This window comes from Crassostrea angulata, chromosome 3 (assembly GCF_025612915.1).
Source record: "Crassostrea angulata isolate pt1a10 chromosome 3, ASM2561291v2, whole genome shotgun sequence".
In the NCBI taxonomy this organism is placed as follows: domain Eukaryota; kingdom Metazoa; phylum Mollusca; class Bivalvia; order Ostreida; family Ostreidae; genus Magallana; species Magallana angulata.
Genome location: NC_069113.1, coordinates 30,280,552 through 30,297,842, shown reverse-complemented (window position 1 = coordinate 30,297,842; position 17,291 = coordinate 30,280,552). Strand labels below are relative to the sequence as shown.

General features: G+C 35.3%; 1 protein-coding gene across 1 annotated transcript in view; it reads right to left on the bottom strand.

Moving 5' to 3' along the window:
• Nucleotides 1-7,779: 7,779 nt before the first annotated feature.
• LOC128175558 (fibrillin-1-like) overlaps nt 7,780-17,291 on the bottom strand; it is a 54,384-nt gene continuing 44,872 nt past the window's right edge. The window contains exons 50-65 of the mRNA XM_052841307.1: nt 16,870-16,995; nt 16,608-16,730; nt 16,402-16,524; nt 16,186-16,302; nt 15,978-16,100; nt 15,728-15,874; nt 15,581-15,634; nt 15,349-15,474; nt 14,819-14,941; nt 14,419-14,535; nt 13,391-13,519; nt 13,025-13,135; nt 12,761-12,883; nt 12,359-12,461; nt 11,864-12,047; nt 7,780-11,498 (exon numbers count right to left, since the gene is read on the bottom strand). Coding sequence (XP_052697267.1) covers nt 11,121-11,498; nt 11,864-12,047; nt 12,359-12,461; nt 12,761-12,883; nt 13,025-13,135; nt 13,391-13,519; nt 14,419-14,535; nt 14,819-14,941; nt 15,349-15,474; nt 15,581-15,634; nt 15,728-15,874; nt 15,978-16,100; nt 16,186-16,302; nt 16,402-16,524; nt 16,608-16,730; nt 16,870-16,995 — 2,207 coding nt within the window. The 3' untranslated portion in view covers nt 7,780-11,120. The remainder of the gene's footprint in view (nt 11,499-11,863; nt 12,048-12,358; nt 12,462-12,760; nt 12,884-13,024; nt 13,136-13,390; nt 13,520-14,418; nt 14,536-14,818; nt 14,942-15,348; nt 15,475-15,580; nt 15,635-15,727; nt 15,875-15,977; nt 16,101-16,185; nt 16,303-16,401; nt 16,525-16,607; nt 16,731-16,869; nt 16,996-17,291) is intronic.

Here is a 17,291-nt window from a genome sequence, read left to right as displayed (position 1 = left end):
TTTTCAACAGTTATTGGTTCTTTCTTTTGAACAGGTTTTGCCACCATACGTTTCCCACCTTCCATAATGTTTTTAACAAACTGATTGTCAGTCGGAGAATTGAATCCCACAAGATCATGAGCCCATTTGATTCCATAGAATGTGTCAACAATAGGGGATGGAGAGTTTGCCCGTTGAACCAAGCATGCTAAATAAATAGAAACGTGTAAAGGTTTTGAAGGAAATAATTCACTTTCCTCGGTTCCTTGTTCTTTTGCCCACTTCTTAAATCTCAGGAAACTGTTACAATATTTGTTTATAGTTGAATCCGCTCGTGACGCTTGCATAATCCCAGGAAGTGCATACACCTTTTCACACAACTTTGAAGGCTACTGAATCAAATCTCTTTCAAATACCTGAAAAAACAAATTTGTAAAGGAACACCAATAAATATTTTTTCACTTTGAAATTATCTTCCGGATATGTATAAGAATACATATATTTATATCTACATATCAGCTTAATTAAGATATTCAGCACATTTTCTTCAGAAATGAAAATATCAGTTTGATAAAAAACCAAACTTGCCAAATGGCAAACCACAAATGTGGTGAAAGAAACTTCAGTAAAATCCATAGTGATAAAATATTTATCTCTATTACAACATAGCGCAAATTGCCTGATATTTCTCATACAAGTTTATGGGAAATAATTCCCAATTAATCAATAAATTTGTTTATTTTGAAGAATTTAAAACTGCCGAAAAACAATTTTGAAATCAAACTCTGAAATCAAAAACAAATGCAAGCATTCTAAACTTTAAATCTTCTTTACCAAAAATACCAGATCCGAGTTTACCACTTGTGTAAAACTCCTTTGCTACTGAAAGATCCTTCCAATCTACAATATGTGACCTGTAAACTTCAGAAATTAAAATTGGCCAAAAGGCTGATGATTCTTCAAAACTCTTGGAATAAGATAAAATGGCGGTACGATCCATGCATTCCAACCTGTCCAATTAATAGTAAATGCATCAACTGCATACGTTAAAGGATTCCAATACCTGGAACAAAATTTATCTACTTTTGCATTGTAATCACAAGCAAATAAATCAATATCATACGGACCCCATTCCCGTGATAGGTCATCAAAAACCGTTTTCACGATACCCCAATTATCAAAGTCGACAATTCTGCTCAAATAATCTGCTTGCTCATTGAGTTCTCTTGGTATCCATTCAATTTCAATACCAATCTTATATTCTAAACAAATTTGAAATATGTTCATTGCAAGATCTTGTAAGTTTTTTTTTTTTCATGCTCCCTTTTTGAACAATGGAAACATTTGCGTTGTCTGTAAACCATTTTATATTCTCACCTTTGAGAAATTGTACAAATGACCGAAGAACTCTATCCACCGCGGCCAATTCTCTCCATGTGGAACTCATAATTCTTTCAGATTCTTCCCATAAATCATGAAAAACAGTTTTACCTGTCCGTACGCAATAACCGCCATAACCAGTATCACTTGCATCTGTGTACACTACCAGATTAGAACTTGGTTTAACTTTCAAATCCCTTCTATTCAACATATCTAAAGACGATTTCCAGAAACTTATGGTTTTTTTTTTACTTTCCTCAGAAATTAAAATCATGCTATTCCATGTTGGAGAAGACACAATGTCAATACTAAGACATTTGGTCATTAACTGAGCTACACTTCCGATAACAACAGACATAGATACGATTTGTCCAACTAAACTTGCTAGTCGTCTTACCTTTATTCTGCAATTCTGGTTCATAAAATGCTCAATTTTGAAAAAAAAAAAAAAAAAAAAAAAAAAAAAAATTTGAATCTTAAATATACGCTTTTCAGGAATGTAAATTTCCCCCATATTACAATCCAAAACAACACCAAGATACTCGAAAACTTGACAAGGGATCCACATGGACTTTTCCACTTTAGGCACAAAACCTGAACAAACTAAATCATACTGTACCTCTTTGGATATTTTGCATGCTTCGTCATACTTACTATGGCAGCCAAACCCATCATCTAAATACATAAGTACAGTTTTACCTTCTCTACGCCATTTCTTAACTAAGGGTCGTGTGAGTTTAGTAAAAATATATGGCGCAGATGTGAGACCAAATGGCAAAACATTAAAACAGAAATATCGATCTTGAACACCAAATTTCCATGGAAATCCTAAATATTTTCTATGGTCAGGAAAAATATCTATATGGTGATATGCACTTGTGATGTCAAATTTAAAACACCAACTATTTTTATTTGTATACATAAGAGCGATTCTTATATCGTCATATTTCACAGACTGTTTCCATACATGCTTATTAACTTCCCTTAAATCTAATATAAGCCTTCTTTTCCCACTGGAGTTCACTGAAACAGAAAGAGGATTAGTAACCAAAAACTCTGTATTTTGTTCGGATATCAAACCGTTTTCTAATAGCTCCATTATTGCTCCCTGCACGAAAACATCTTCCTGTAAAGCAGATTTATTATTATGCGAAAAGCTCTGCTGTGGTAAAGAATAAAAAGGTATTTTATAACCATCCTGAATAGTATCTATGATATAATGACAAGCATCAATGCATTTCCAAATTCAATATTTGATTTTAATCGCCCTCTAACAGAGACTTTGCCACCTTTTTTATACTCATAGCATTCGTTAAACTCATCAACACAACTTTTTCCATCATAATACTTATCTTTTATCAAAGATGATTCTTTAGACTGTTTAACCTCTCTATTTAGCGGACTTAAGCTCTGGGCATTCTTTTCTTTGGTGATTGGGTTTTCCGCAGTGGAAACAGCCAATGGGAAATCTGGATGCAGCTGGCATGATGGGGAAGCCAAAGGGCGTTGGGCCACGAAAAGGCTGTCTAGCTGGAAAAGGAAAATAAGGAGCACTGCTCCTAACATTAGAATAGCTACTCTTAGATTTTAGTTTTCCTTTTTGCTTCTCCTTTTCTTTCTTTTCTTTCATGGCTTTATTTTCCGCTTTAAACATTCGTTTTTCGTCATCCGAATCATCAGCCAATGGATTGGTTACATAATTTTTCACTGTACTCCACCCAAAAGGTGATGCATCAGCCATTTTGATAAGTTTGTTACGCTTATTACAAAGTTCAACTGATTCATGAATAAGTTCCTTGCAATAATCATATTTATTGTTATTCAAGGCCCACGAAGCCTGCGTCAACGTATCAATAATCTTCTCGTTATGTTCAAATTGATCTTTGTTACCTGGATGTTTCCAGACTATCGCTTGTTCCGACTTTAACTTCTTCACTTCAGACGATACGGAGGAAGTTGCTCCCTGTAATTCTCTTTTAAAATTATCAAGTTGCATTGCCATAGTATTCTCCATGTCCATTTTCTGTTCATTCATTTTGTTGAGAATGGCTTGTAGCATGTCTGCCTGAGCCCCGCCCGACATCTCCTCGTTCTGCATGCCGAATTTAAACTTTCCGCTGTACGTGTCGTCCTAAACTGGTATTTAACACCTGAGCAATTCTTTATATAGCCTTGCTAATAAACCGGTTCTTAAGAACCAGGTGACACAAACAGGTATTCGAATGAAAACCTTATATATCCGGATATAGATAATTCATTAATATACCAAGTAGAAATTGATTTCTGTCTAATTCGTCCCTCAAACGAAAGAAATCATATTTCCCCGAGAATGTTCAGACTAGATATTTAGAATTAACATCAATATTGCCGAATCCCGAACCATCTCACTCATCATAAACTCCCGAACACAATTTTTAACTGCCACTGTCAAAATATTTGAAAATGATAAAAAAAAAATCGAAAACATTTTTCTGTGATCATGCATTTATTTAGCACCGTTTGCTGGTATCGTTGTTTTTCATTGTTTGACTAAAACTAAGGTCTGAAATCATTATACTTGAAATTAAATAACGTTTAAATAGGTATAGTGAAGTGACAAACATTGCCAGAATATGTTTCCCTTGGTGCAGGGAACAGCTCAGTATGATCCATTGTCCGAGGCCAACGGCCGAGGGCAATAGATCATACTGAGCTGTTCCCTGCACCAAGGGGAAACATTCAGGTCTATTGACTGTTCAAGCATTAAATAATTGTTTTATTACCTAATTCCTTTTTTAGTTTTCGGGGTTTACAATTTGCATATTGTAGATGGTTTTCGTGCCATTATGTAATATACTAAGTTTTTTTTCATCTTTTACATGCACAAAACCTGTTGCATGCATTACAATATCTCAATTTCATATTAGTTTACACAAAGAAGGGGGAGTCTTCAACCCATTAGATTTTAAATAGTCCTTTACCTTATTTGATGCTTTAAAACTGTTGCTAATTTGATACTCCATTTTTATAACATTGAATTAGGTTTCACCAAGTACATGTACTTAAAACAGCGTCTATGTAAAGGAATATACATTCCCTGAGAACTATCGAAAGGATGTAACATTAACACACCCGCGTTCTGAAATACGTTGCCGGTCCAATAGATCGCAGTCTATTGACCGGCAGTTCAAAATAGTCGCAAATATTCAATTTGTAATAAAACAACAATATCCATTTGATTAGGTAATAATAATTAATATTTTCTTTGTCTCTAGGTGTGATTGCAAAGAGCTATATGCATGTATAATCTCTTGATATCTAAATGTTTATTTTCCCGTAAATTGTATCATGAGTTCATGATTTACATGTACTTAAAAACTATGATTTCAAAGTACGAAATCATTAAACATGTGAAATAAGTTCAGAACGACTTCGGTTGGGGGGAGGGGGGTAAAAAGGATTCGAATTTCTTAAGCTGTTCAACAGGGACAGATGCCCTTATACAAGTTAACGTTTCTCTAACTATCTGTGGGCATCAACAGTCATATAGAATACGGTTTCATTTTTGTTCACAAACATACCAAAATGAATGACTTTGGTTGCAACAAATTAACTTACAAGACCATGGTAAATGTAACGGTAAAGGATGGGAGAAAGTTTGCAACTGTCACATAAGAATATGATAGTAAGTTAGCAACATGTGAGTACTAACAGAAGAGGGTAATGAGAAGCAATATATATGTAACAGAAGAGAATGGTGGTAAGTTAGCTACATGAACAGAAGATGATGTTAGGTAGGTTAGCTACATGTAACAGAAGAGAATGGTGGTAAGTTAGCTTTATATAACAAAAGATTATGTAAGGTAGGTTAGCTACATGTAACAGAAAAGGATGGGTGTATGTAAGCAAAATGTAACAGAAGAGAATGGTGGTAAGTAACTACATGTAACAAAAGAAAATGGTGGTAAGTAACTACATGTAACAAAAGAAAATGGTGGTAAGTAACTACATGTAACAGAAAAGGATGGTGGTAAGTAACTACATGTAACAAAAGAAAATGGTGGTAAGTAACTACATGTAACAGAAGAGAATGGTGGTAAGTAACTTCATGTAACAGAAGAGAATGGTGGTAAGTAACTATATGTAACAGAAGAGAATGTGGTAAGTAACTACATGTAACAGAAGATAATGGTGGTAGGTAACTACATGTAACAAAAGAGAATGGTGGTAAGTAACTACATGTAAAAGAAAAGGATGGTGGTAAGTAACTTCATGTAACAGAAGAGAATGTAAGGTAGGTTAGCTACATGTAACAGAAGAGAATGGTGGTAAGTAACTACATGTAACAGAAAAGGATTGTGGTAAGTAACTACATGTAACAGAAGAGAATGGTCATAAGTAACTACATGTAACAGAAAAGGATGGTGGTAAGTAACTACATGTAACAAAAGAAAATGGTGGTAAGTAACTACATGTACCAGAAGAGAATGGTGGTAAATAACTACATGTAACAGAAGACAATGGTGGTAGGTAACTACATGTAACAAAAGAGAATGGTGGTAAGTAACTACATGTAACAGAAAAGGATGGTGGTAAATAACTTCATGTAACAGAAGAGAATGTAAGGTAGGTTAGCTACATGTAACAGAAGAGAATGGTGGTAAGTAACTACATGTAACAGAAAAGGATTGTGGTAAGGTACTACATGTAACAGAAGAGGATGTTAGTTAGTAAGCTACATATAACAGAAGAGAATGGTGGTAAGTAACTACATGTAACAAAAGAAAATGGTGGTAAGTAACTACATATAACAGAAGAGAATAGTGGTAAGTAACTACATGTAACAGAAGAGAATGGTGGTAAGTAACTATATGTAACAGAAGAGAATGGTGGTAAGTAACTACATGTAACAGAAGATAATGGTGGTAAGTAACTACATGTAACAGGAAAGGATTGTGGTAAGTAACTACATGTAACAGAAGAGAATGGTGGTAAGTAACTACATGTATCAGAAAAGGATTGTGGTAAGTAACTACATGTGACAGAAGAGAATGGTGGTAAGTAACTACATGTAACAGAAGAGAATGGCGGTAAGTAACTACATGTGACAGAAGAGAATGGTGGTAAGTAACTACATGTAACAGAAGAGAATGGTGGTAAGTAACTACATGTAACAGAAGAGAATGGTGGTAAGTAACTACATGTAACAGAAGAGAATGGTGGTAAGTAACTACATGTAACAGAAGAGAATGGTGGTAGGTAACTACATGTAACAAAAGAGAATGGTGATAAGTAACTACATGTAAAAGAAAAGGATGGTGGTAAGTAACTTCATTTAACAGAAGAGAATGTAAGGTAGGTTAGCTACATGTAACAGAAGACAATGGTGGTAAGTAACTACATGTAACAGAAAAGGATTGTGGTAAGTAACTACATGTAACAGAAGAGAATGGTGGTAAGTAACTACATGTAACAGAAGAGGATGTTGGTTAGTAAGCTACATATAACAGAAAAGGATGGTGGTAAGAAACTACATATAACAGATGATGATGTAAGGTAGGTTAGCTACATGTAACAAATGAGGTTGTTGGTACATGTAAGTAAGCTACTGTACATTTAACAGAAGAGAATGGTGGAAGGTAACTACATGTAACAGAAAAGGATAGTGGTATGTACTTTAAGCGAATGTAACAAAGGGGAATGGTGGTAGCTGCATGTAACAGAAAAGGATGGTGGTAAAGAGCGGATTGTAAGTTAACTCCGTGTCACAGAAGAGGGCGATGATAAGTTAGTCATATGAAACAGAAGAGGGTGGTGGAAAGTCATACTACAGAAGTGGACAATTTGACCTAATATGTACAATAGGCAAACTGAAGAACTTTGGATGTTGTACTAAGTATTACATCCCAAAAGATCCATGCCTCTTGTTTCATCAGATTTCAACATTGAACGGATATAGGCAGAATTTCAGCTAAATTCTTCGAATTTTATTTATTTGGAATGATTGACATTGGCATTTCCAATGCTTCCCCAATATTTGAATTGAAATAGGTGTCCAAGTAGCGTAGTGGACAACGCACTCGCTTGTCACCGCTGCGACCCGAGTTCGATACCCGTGATCGACAGCGGTTGTATGTTATAGGGTATGGCGGTCGCCCGCTTGGACACGTGGGATCTCTCCAGGTACTCCGGCTTCTTCCCACACCAATGACCCCCTCGCGCTAACATCCGTGCCAACGAGAGATATTAATATAAGTATTAGAACTTGCTTATCAATCGTTGTAAAATAAATAAAGTTCAGTTTTCAGTTTAATATTTGAATGTTATTTGTCAAGTTTCAAGTGAATTGCAGGGTTCAAAATTTCATTTTGGGATTTAGAAGCTATTGCGATGATCCTATACGTCCCCAACCAGCCACTGATAATAACAGGAACACCTTAGACATCGTTTTTATCTGTTTAATTTGTAACACCTGATATATGTTTAATATACGACACACTGTAATGAAATCAATACACAGCAGCACAGGTGTCGACCTGCACAGCAATAGTACATTCTCTGTGCCTACAATATCATTAATTCTATTAAATGGTTACAAGTTCAATATGTAATGAACACACTGTATGAATTGATTTTTGGCATCTGATCCACAAACTTCACATATATTCAAAGTGCAAGTAAAGGACGACACAAATAGACTGCATTTTAAAAAAATCTAAATGATCTTAGAACTACATACAATGTACATGTATAGATCTAGCAAAAAACAAAACATTTCTATGAAGATTTTTTTCTATAAAAAATTAGTTATTTCAAACTGAATTAAATATCCAAGAAATGAAAAAATTATAAAGCCTACATGCAAGAATTGTTTCCTTAAATATAAGTTTTCAATATCAATAAATGCTGATTTAAAGTAATTATTCTTCAAGTGAAGCATATTTAAAGTACATATTCAATTCTGTTTAACAAAAATTACTGGAAAAGACTGCAACATCTACAAAAGTTTTAATATCTCACAGAGTTTGGTGATACATGTGAATAAAATTGACATTTATGTAATATTTGTAAAAAAAAAACAAAAAAAAAACATGGTAGACAAGATCCAGCCGTTACAATTCAGGAGTATTCTGACATTACTTTTGTATAACTGCGTAGTTTGTCAAGAACAAGAGGCCCACAGGCCTTGACGGTCACCTGAGTATTATAGTCAGGAAGTCTCATTTTAAGCTTTATTTTGAATTCTAAACCTTAGTCCCTGACTTTTATCCCTGCGTTTATTATTTGATGTTTTACCAACAGAAGTTGCCCAAGTCACTCCAATGATCTAAAAATAATACATGTTCATATGATGGTCATACATGTATTTGTCACCCAAACCCCTCTTCAATAACTGACAGAATGGAAGAAAATATAAAACTTAATACATTTTCAAGGACCTGGACAATAACTAGGGGTCATTAATTTCATAATTTAATAGAGGTTTTCGGATAACATGACATTTTGCTCCTATTGACATATTGGCCCTTAAAGACCATTCAAGGGCCCTCAGGGGGGCATGTACAATTTTTTCAGTATGATAACACTTAAATGATATCAAAATATCAGATTATGGTAGAAATTGTAATTATTTCTACCACAGAGGTAAAATATCACCAGGTGTGTTATCTCAATCAGGTCTTTTCAAGTTTTTAAGATCTTTTGTAAATCCCTAATAAATTGGTTATATCGGTTCGATGGATACTAAAGACACTGATTTAATGATGACTGGGAACAAGTGTTAGTTACTACATAATTAAATTTCGCAAAACGTCTCGGGCGAAACGTTTCAGCATGAACAGTCTGTCGAGGCAAACAGTCCTGCATTTACGGCTTCATGGATTCAGTATATCTCCCCCTGATGTGGAAGTTGTAAGAAAGACTTTTTTGCAAGATTTAATACATTTACACAATATTTTATAAGTTCATAAATTTGGTAGAGGGCTTCATGGACATCATATTTTATATTGTATTTTTGAGTAACATACATAACATAATAAGTTTTATTCTGGAGTAGAAAAATTATAATACTGTAATGATGACCACCCCCCTGTCTAAAATCTTTCAAACAGGACTATGAAACCTGTAATTTTAATAAAAAACTTTAAGATTATAAGAGTGCATGACCTAATACTGAAAAGGTGGCACAAGACTCATAGAAAATATTTTTCCCATATTTGCAACTTTCAAGATAGGTATTTCTGTATGTAGATAAACTAAAACAAGGTGGCTAGTATACATGTTTTATTTATAACAACCTCCCATACCCCATCTCCATGCAGGGCAGACAAAAACTCACCCTGTGGTCATTTAAAAAAAAACAGCTATAAGAAGCACTTTAGTCTTATTCACTTCTCCTGTTCCATCTTTTCAATATTCCTCATTGCACCATCTGGAATTTATACCAAAAGCATTTTACATGTACTGCTTATTGGTGGAATACATCTCCTTTTATTGGGTGTTATTTTCATAATAAGGTTCAAGATATAGTTCTAACCCCTTGCATATCCTATGCATTGCTCAGTGGCCACATATTGATTGGGTAACATTTAGAAGCTAAAATATACACATCAATACTAAAAATTTAATCACAGAATTGAAAATGCTTCCCTAAAATATCTTTGCATATTATATTTGTCATGATTTGAACTAACGGTAGTCCATCCATAACTAAGGCAAATTTAGCATTGATCTATACTACATCAAATACTTATTTCAAAGTTTATGAGGCTGATATAAACCAAACTCGTGAGTATGTATGAACTCTATTGAATAAAATTTTTGCACTTAAAATTTTTTTAAAAGAGTTGTCTGCCCTTTAGGAAAATCTTTAAAAATCATTTTCTGAAAATATGTATGGTAAATAATGATTTAATTAAGCATATTCGATGAAAGAGAAAGCTTCTGCAACTTTTTACCAAGAGAAATGTGAGAAAATTACCTGCACTAAAAAATTACAATTAAAAATGCATTTTCCCCATAGACTCCAATGTTAACTTCAACATATAGTAAATTTGTTAATATTCAATTTTTTTTAAAATTTCAAAGGTGAAACTTTATCATTTAATAAACCCCTTAAAATCACGCTAAAATTTTTATGATCAAACTTGCAATTTATTAGATTTGAAAAATCATAGTTATGTATGGACTACCTTAATAATCTCCCCCTTTTCAGAGGAATATGGCCTTTCATATCAATATTTTTGTGTCTTTAACCTACAAACACTTTAATTTGTGCCCAGTTACATTGAAATTAATTGACCAAGTAGTTCTAGAGCTGAAAATGTCGGAAGTTTAAGATGATAACAAAACAGACTGTGAACAGAAGAGCTTCGTCGAGGTGCAATAGTTCAGGTGACATAGTCAACAAAAATGCTACCAAAAGGAGTACTTATAAATGATACAGCCCTATAATTCAGCCACCTTTCTAGACATTTCAGTGAAAATTCAGTTAACTGAACTGCAGTGTTCCATAAAATATAGCTGAATCTTACTTTCACACACGGGTTTCAAGTTACAACTTCCTATGCATAAAAAGATGTTCACTTTACAGACTGGATGTTTTAGATCCTAGTCACAGATGGTACTTGTATAGTTTACATTGTTATACACGTTCATGTATATAAAATATATACACATTACCTATCAACACACATTTCTTCCTAAGGTAATAATTACCAATACGTGAGATGTAATACTCTCAAATAAAGCAATAGAACAATTCTAAAATCGACTTCTCAGGTCTACAACACATGCACCTCAACATGTAAAAGAGTTCTCCTAAGTATGACCCTTGATCCTGCCACCTTTTCTTCTTTGTGAATTGGTTTGGCTTCAACTGTTAGTTTTAACACTCTAGCTTTTCGAATTTTTCTTCGAAATTGTAAGGAACTAATGCCATGTTTTTTATGAATAACAAATATCTTCTTCTCATTTCCTCGCAGTATGTGGTATTTGACATTATTTTTCAAGGCTATCAATGAGGGAAGAACTGCTATCAACATTTTCCTCTTATATATATCTTTCCTTTTCACATAAAGTTTAAGAACTTCTGTCACAACAGCAGACTGTAGTTCTCTCTGAGAATGATGTTTCTGCCATTTAGTATCCACAGCAGAAGCCTGAAATGTATTCAAATCACTACAGATAATTATTTTTCCAATTTTAAATCGCAAACATCCTTAGCTGTAATTAAATCAATCTAATGAAAAATCCAATTTTTTGGGACATTGTAAACAGTGGTCTATGAACTGTAGATTCCTAAATAACGCGAGGAATTAATTACCGTGTAAAATCGCAAAAAAGCACCCTTCGTGGATTTTATAATATCGCTATTATTTTCTGAGAGTTGAGAACTATAAGAAATAAAGAGCAAAGTTCTATGATCGCGTTTTTAAATTCTTGCGATTCAATACAAACCAGCGGGGTCGCAGAATGAAGTACTCGTGTAATATAAGGAATTTACAGTATTCTGCCTGAAACTGACCTGATAATGAACTTCTCTCTTGGCTCTCTTTGACAATGGAATGTCTTGGTTTTTTATATCACACTCAAAGCAGCCCTCGCCCTGGGGCGGTTTTCCAGAGTCTGGACCTGGGACGTGAGGAATGTCACCTCCTGTGGGAAAGGAACCTCCCACCCCACTATCTGGGGAGACCGCTACACAATGTCTGCATGCAGAATAATAGAAACACAGTAAACAGAGAGCACATACATGTGGTTACAAACAGAAACCATTTTAAAATAATAAGGCCATAAAAAATTAATCTCTTGGTTCTCGGGCTAACATTTTCAAAAACAGATGTGGTTTGGGCGGTGATGATTTTTTTTCTGGAATAAGCAAGCGCACTAGCAAATTTTATTTCATTCATTTAATGATAAAAATGGGCAATGCGCAATGTTAAATCAGATGCACGCGGGCCTGAGAACCAAGGAATTAATTTTTGATGGCCTGATGGGAGTATTCTGTGGAATACATTACCCAACTCCTAGATTCTGATAGCCCGGGGGACAGCCACACACAAATGAGGGGCCCGACGCGGAGCAGCCAAACAGACATGGAGCATTCACGCACACATTGGCCCCTAAAATGTCAGTGATCACATGACTGCACTGTGTTATTACAACAAATCTCCAACCTGTATCAGTCATACTTTTCATTAACCTGTAAGTCATTCTCCAAATACAAATTCTGTTTAACATATGAGTTTGTATGTACATAATTGACAAGATTTGTAAGGACTGACTGTTCATATTTTGTCTGTATTTCTGTTTGTATTATCTATCATAATTATAACTGCTATAAGATGTATCTCTTTTGCAATAAAGAAATTGATTAAGTGATTTTTTAAATTTTATTTAAGTTCAATAATCAAGGTCTTACCCAAACAGCTCATAAGTCTTGGATCAAAGTTTGTGCCTGGTGCACACTGACAGTTGTAGGAGCCAGGCACATTGTAACACATAGCTAGGCCACAGACGTCCTCCGTCAGGCACTCGTTATCATCTGTAAGGAGACAGAGTCTAATTACAAATGAAAATTTACCCCCCCCCCCCCCCCCCCAAAAAAATATCTTGAAAATAAGTCAGTTTTCTTGAGCACAAATGTCAAATGGCTAAGTATAACTCCACAAAGCGGGATTTGTACCTATACACTGGCCATATACCGGTTTGAAGCCTGGGGGACAGGTGCACTTGTATGAACCAGGAATATTCTCACATCTATCATCACAGCGGCCAGCCTCGCACTCATTGATGTCTGAAATATGATCATCCTCATTACACAACGGTATACTGCAGAGTGTTATTTCAAGGATGTGCCTAAATCTGGAGTCGTACATGCACAGCTTCATTTAAATCTTTTTCAATTCTCAGTACCGGTGTATGTTAATACATGAATATATTTACAGTTGAAATGTAAATAAGGAAAACTTAACTAATAGCTACATATATATTGTATGTATATTTTAGACATTTTATCAGCCTATATTTCCCCTGGATGTATCAGACCTACCGACACACTTCCTGCCCGTAGAGTCCAGTTTGAAGCCTCGTTTACAGACACATCTGTATCCATCCGCTGTGTTGTGACATGTTCCCCCTGGAGTACAGAGAGAGGGATCCTCCCGACACTCGTCAATATCTACAACAGAATGATCACATCTACATGATTGTACAGTTATTCCATTTCATAAATAAGCTATCAGTATAAAAGAGAGTCAATAAGCAAATGCTCAATATATCTTATCTAAACATTGATACACCTATGGAAACTGTTATTCTGAAATTCATCTCATCTATCTTGTACAAGTGATCTTATGTATAAATATAATCATGTGAATTTAAGCAGTAGAGCTACAGGTGCATTATAATTATATTTTACTGGTACACATTTGAGATGAGATGAACTGTATCAAGGGAGCTAATTGTACAGCAGATTCTGTTCCACTGTACCAGTACTAGTAATAGAGTAATAACCTTCTATTAAGCTACAAATAACAAAACAATCTGAAGTTTTTTAATCAGTGTACACGCTTTACCTTTCTAACATTTATGTGTACTATGTCATTAGCTTCAATTAGTGATAAATCACTTTCTGTAAAAAAAAAACAGTACCAAGGAAGGAGAACATTCTGGTATACAATTAAGGTGGAATAACACATCATCACAACAATGGCTGACCTCTGATCGAAAGGACATTCGTTTTATTAAGATGATTTTATCGACAGTTATCCGTAACTTACTACATAGCCGAGTGGATAAAGTGTCGGGCTTGTGATCCGTACATCCCGAGATCGAATCCCACAGGGGCTTTTGTTGTGACTTAGTGAATTGAATTTTTTAGATATTTATTTTTTTTATCCCCAAACTGCAAAATTTTCGCTTATTTGACATATGTATAGTCTATTTATCATTATACTTTTCCCAATAAAAAAATTACTGTTAATTTGAGTGACTTTTCCCAGGTGTGTTATTCCACCTTAAAGGGGATCAATTAGCCTTTGTCACACTGGGAGCCTTTTCAGGCACAGATGGACTGACCTCTACACTGGTTGGCCTCCATCCGGTAGCCTATCTTACAACTGCAGTGGTAGCTGCCTTCTGTGTTTGTACAAATCTGTTGACACCTGTGCTTCATGGTAGCGCACTCATCCAAGTCTATCAAAAAAACAAAAATACAAGTATCTCCCTTTAATTTGAAATCCATGTCTACTTTCATAAGTCTTTGAATTAATTTAATTTCATGACTATACTGCGTGCGACCAGTTCTTGCTGAGTACTATTTCTCGCCAGTACATTTTGACGTCATTTTATCAACACATAAAATTATATACGAAAAATGACGTCACAATGTATTGGCGAGAAATGGTACCTGGTGAGAACTGGTCGCACGCCAGTACTCTTTAACTGTTTAATTCTAGAGAATCCATGAAATGCTTACCCCTGCAGGTCTTCCCGTCCCTGTTCAAGACATACCCCGGCGAACAGGAACAGGTATAGCTGCCCACTGTGTTGACACAACCAAACTCACAGGAAGAGGTACCCTCTTTGCACTCATCCACATCTTTGGAAAACAGATGGACAAAGTTTAAATGCACTATAGAGTGGAATGAAACTGCCATATCCTATAAATGCTATAAATGCAAAGTATCTGTGTGAACAATTGAACTGGTCATGAGTTCCTATATATTTGATATCAGGATGATCATCACACAAACTAATGGTTTGATTGTTGCATAATTACAAATATAAACACACAGTTATACCTATGATTCTAAAAGATTTGACTTACTTAAACCTATTCAGTTAAAATGTTCAGTAGGATATGAACTTGTTTGGTACATGATCAAATCTTCTTTGAACCCAAACCTGCTTCACAGGATTTGATCACACAACCAATCAATTTCATTTTCTGGTGAACTTTTTTACACAGCTGTTTAATTCTTAAATACAGTATTTTTGGGGACTTACCTATACATTTTGTGTTAGTGATATCAGTTTTGTAACCACGGTTACAACGACATCTGTAAGATCCATGAGTGTTGATACAATAACCATTTCCACATATTCCTGGAAACTTTAGGCACTCGTTTATGTCTAAAAGGAAACACAGAAAAATCTTAAGCATTTTTTCATGAAAATCAAAATTATGTTGAAACAAGACTGTCACAACAAAATTTATACTTTTATAAGTCATTGATACCTTTTCCATCTGGTGTCTTTCCAATATCTTCAGGACACATGGCCTTAAAATCTCCTGCAAAGAGAAGAATGACAAAGCAAGATTATCAATTCGGCTTGTCCAATATCATCAATGTTCATCATAGAGCCACTTCAATCATAAGCTTACTAGACCCCTGGGCGGGGCATCTGCTGCAGGCAGGGCCCCATGCCGCTGCCCCCGAGCAACAACACTCCTGATTGGTCATTCTGTAGAAGTAGGTGGGCACACATCTTCCACCTATCAACTCGAGGAAACAGTTCCCCTCTCTCTGATCTGAAACAATACTTAGAATGTTTAAAACCAGAGACTTCAGAAGATAACAAGGTTTACACAACTGTTTGAGATCTCTGAGTTTTCTCACTGGCAATGTTCTTACCAAGACAGGATTTTCTGTCAGGACTCTGGGTGTATCCCGGGGGGCAGGTACACTGGTAACTTCCCTGGAGATTGACACACCGGCCAGGCTGACAAACTCTAGGGTCTCTGCATTCATCAACATCTAAACATTCAGAATAGAGTAAAATTTTGATACCTATATCATAGAAATAAAACAGATTAAGATTCTAGCACTTATATTTCATTACCTCTGCAGTTGTCCCCGGTGCCAGTAAAGCCCTCGGGGCAGACACACATAAAAGTCCCCACCAAGTTCTTGCAAGCATATCGACAGTTGTTGACCCGTGTCTGGCATTCATCAACATCTAAACAGTAATTATGATATTTGCATAAATTTACATCAAAATGTTTGTGAGTAAGGATATGGCTGATTACCATTGATTGGAGAATGAGAGAAGCCTTACCCTGGCAGTGAGAGTTATCAGGAGCCAGAGTGAAGCCCTTTGGACACACACACTGGAAAGTTCCAGGAAGGTTCACACACCGGAAAGCACAATTGTTCTGTGGCCCACTGCACTCATCAATATCTGTAACAAATAAATGGAGTTCTTATAGAACTGGAAATATTTTTACTACATGCTTCCTAATTTTTCACTGAATCTTTTGATACCTTGGCATGTGTTGTCTGCCCCTGGTTCAAACCCTGGACTACACAGACACTCGAATCCTCCGATCCTATTGCGACAGGTTCCATTACCACAGATGCCTGCACTATCAACACACTCATTTCTATCTGTAAAAATCAATCATTATACCATCCTATAGATTTTTATGTACATTCAAAGTAATGTCTTCATTTATTAAATGAAGACATTACTTTGAATGTACATAAAAATCTAAATTTTAACAATACACAGTCACTCTTTTCTTACCTTCACAGGTTCTCTGGTCGGCCCCCAGTGTGTATCCCCTCAGACACTCACAGCGGTACGATCCGTCCATGTTTATACATATTCCATTTACACACAGGTTTGGATTTACAGCACACTCATTCACATCTAACAAATTGTGAGAATAAAAGCCAAATAGACAAAAATATTCAAACTGACTGGAAACACAGCGTCAAGTACCATAGAAGTTCACGATTCAGCTTGAACTGGACAATACTGCAGATCTTCATACAGTAAAACATGATTACATGTTACTCACAATCACAACTGATTTCATATTTTCACTGATTGAATTTGAACTAAATTCCATAGAGCAAAATCCTTTTGTCTCGTCTGTACCTTAAAGTTAAAGTGTCTATGAACCTTCCATTTTAAAGGAATCCATAAAATGCTATGCTTTGTAA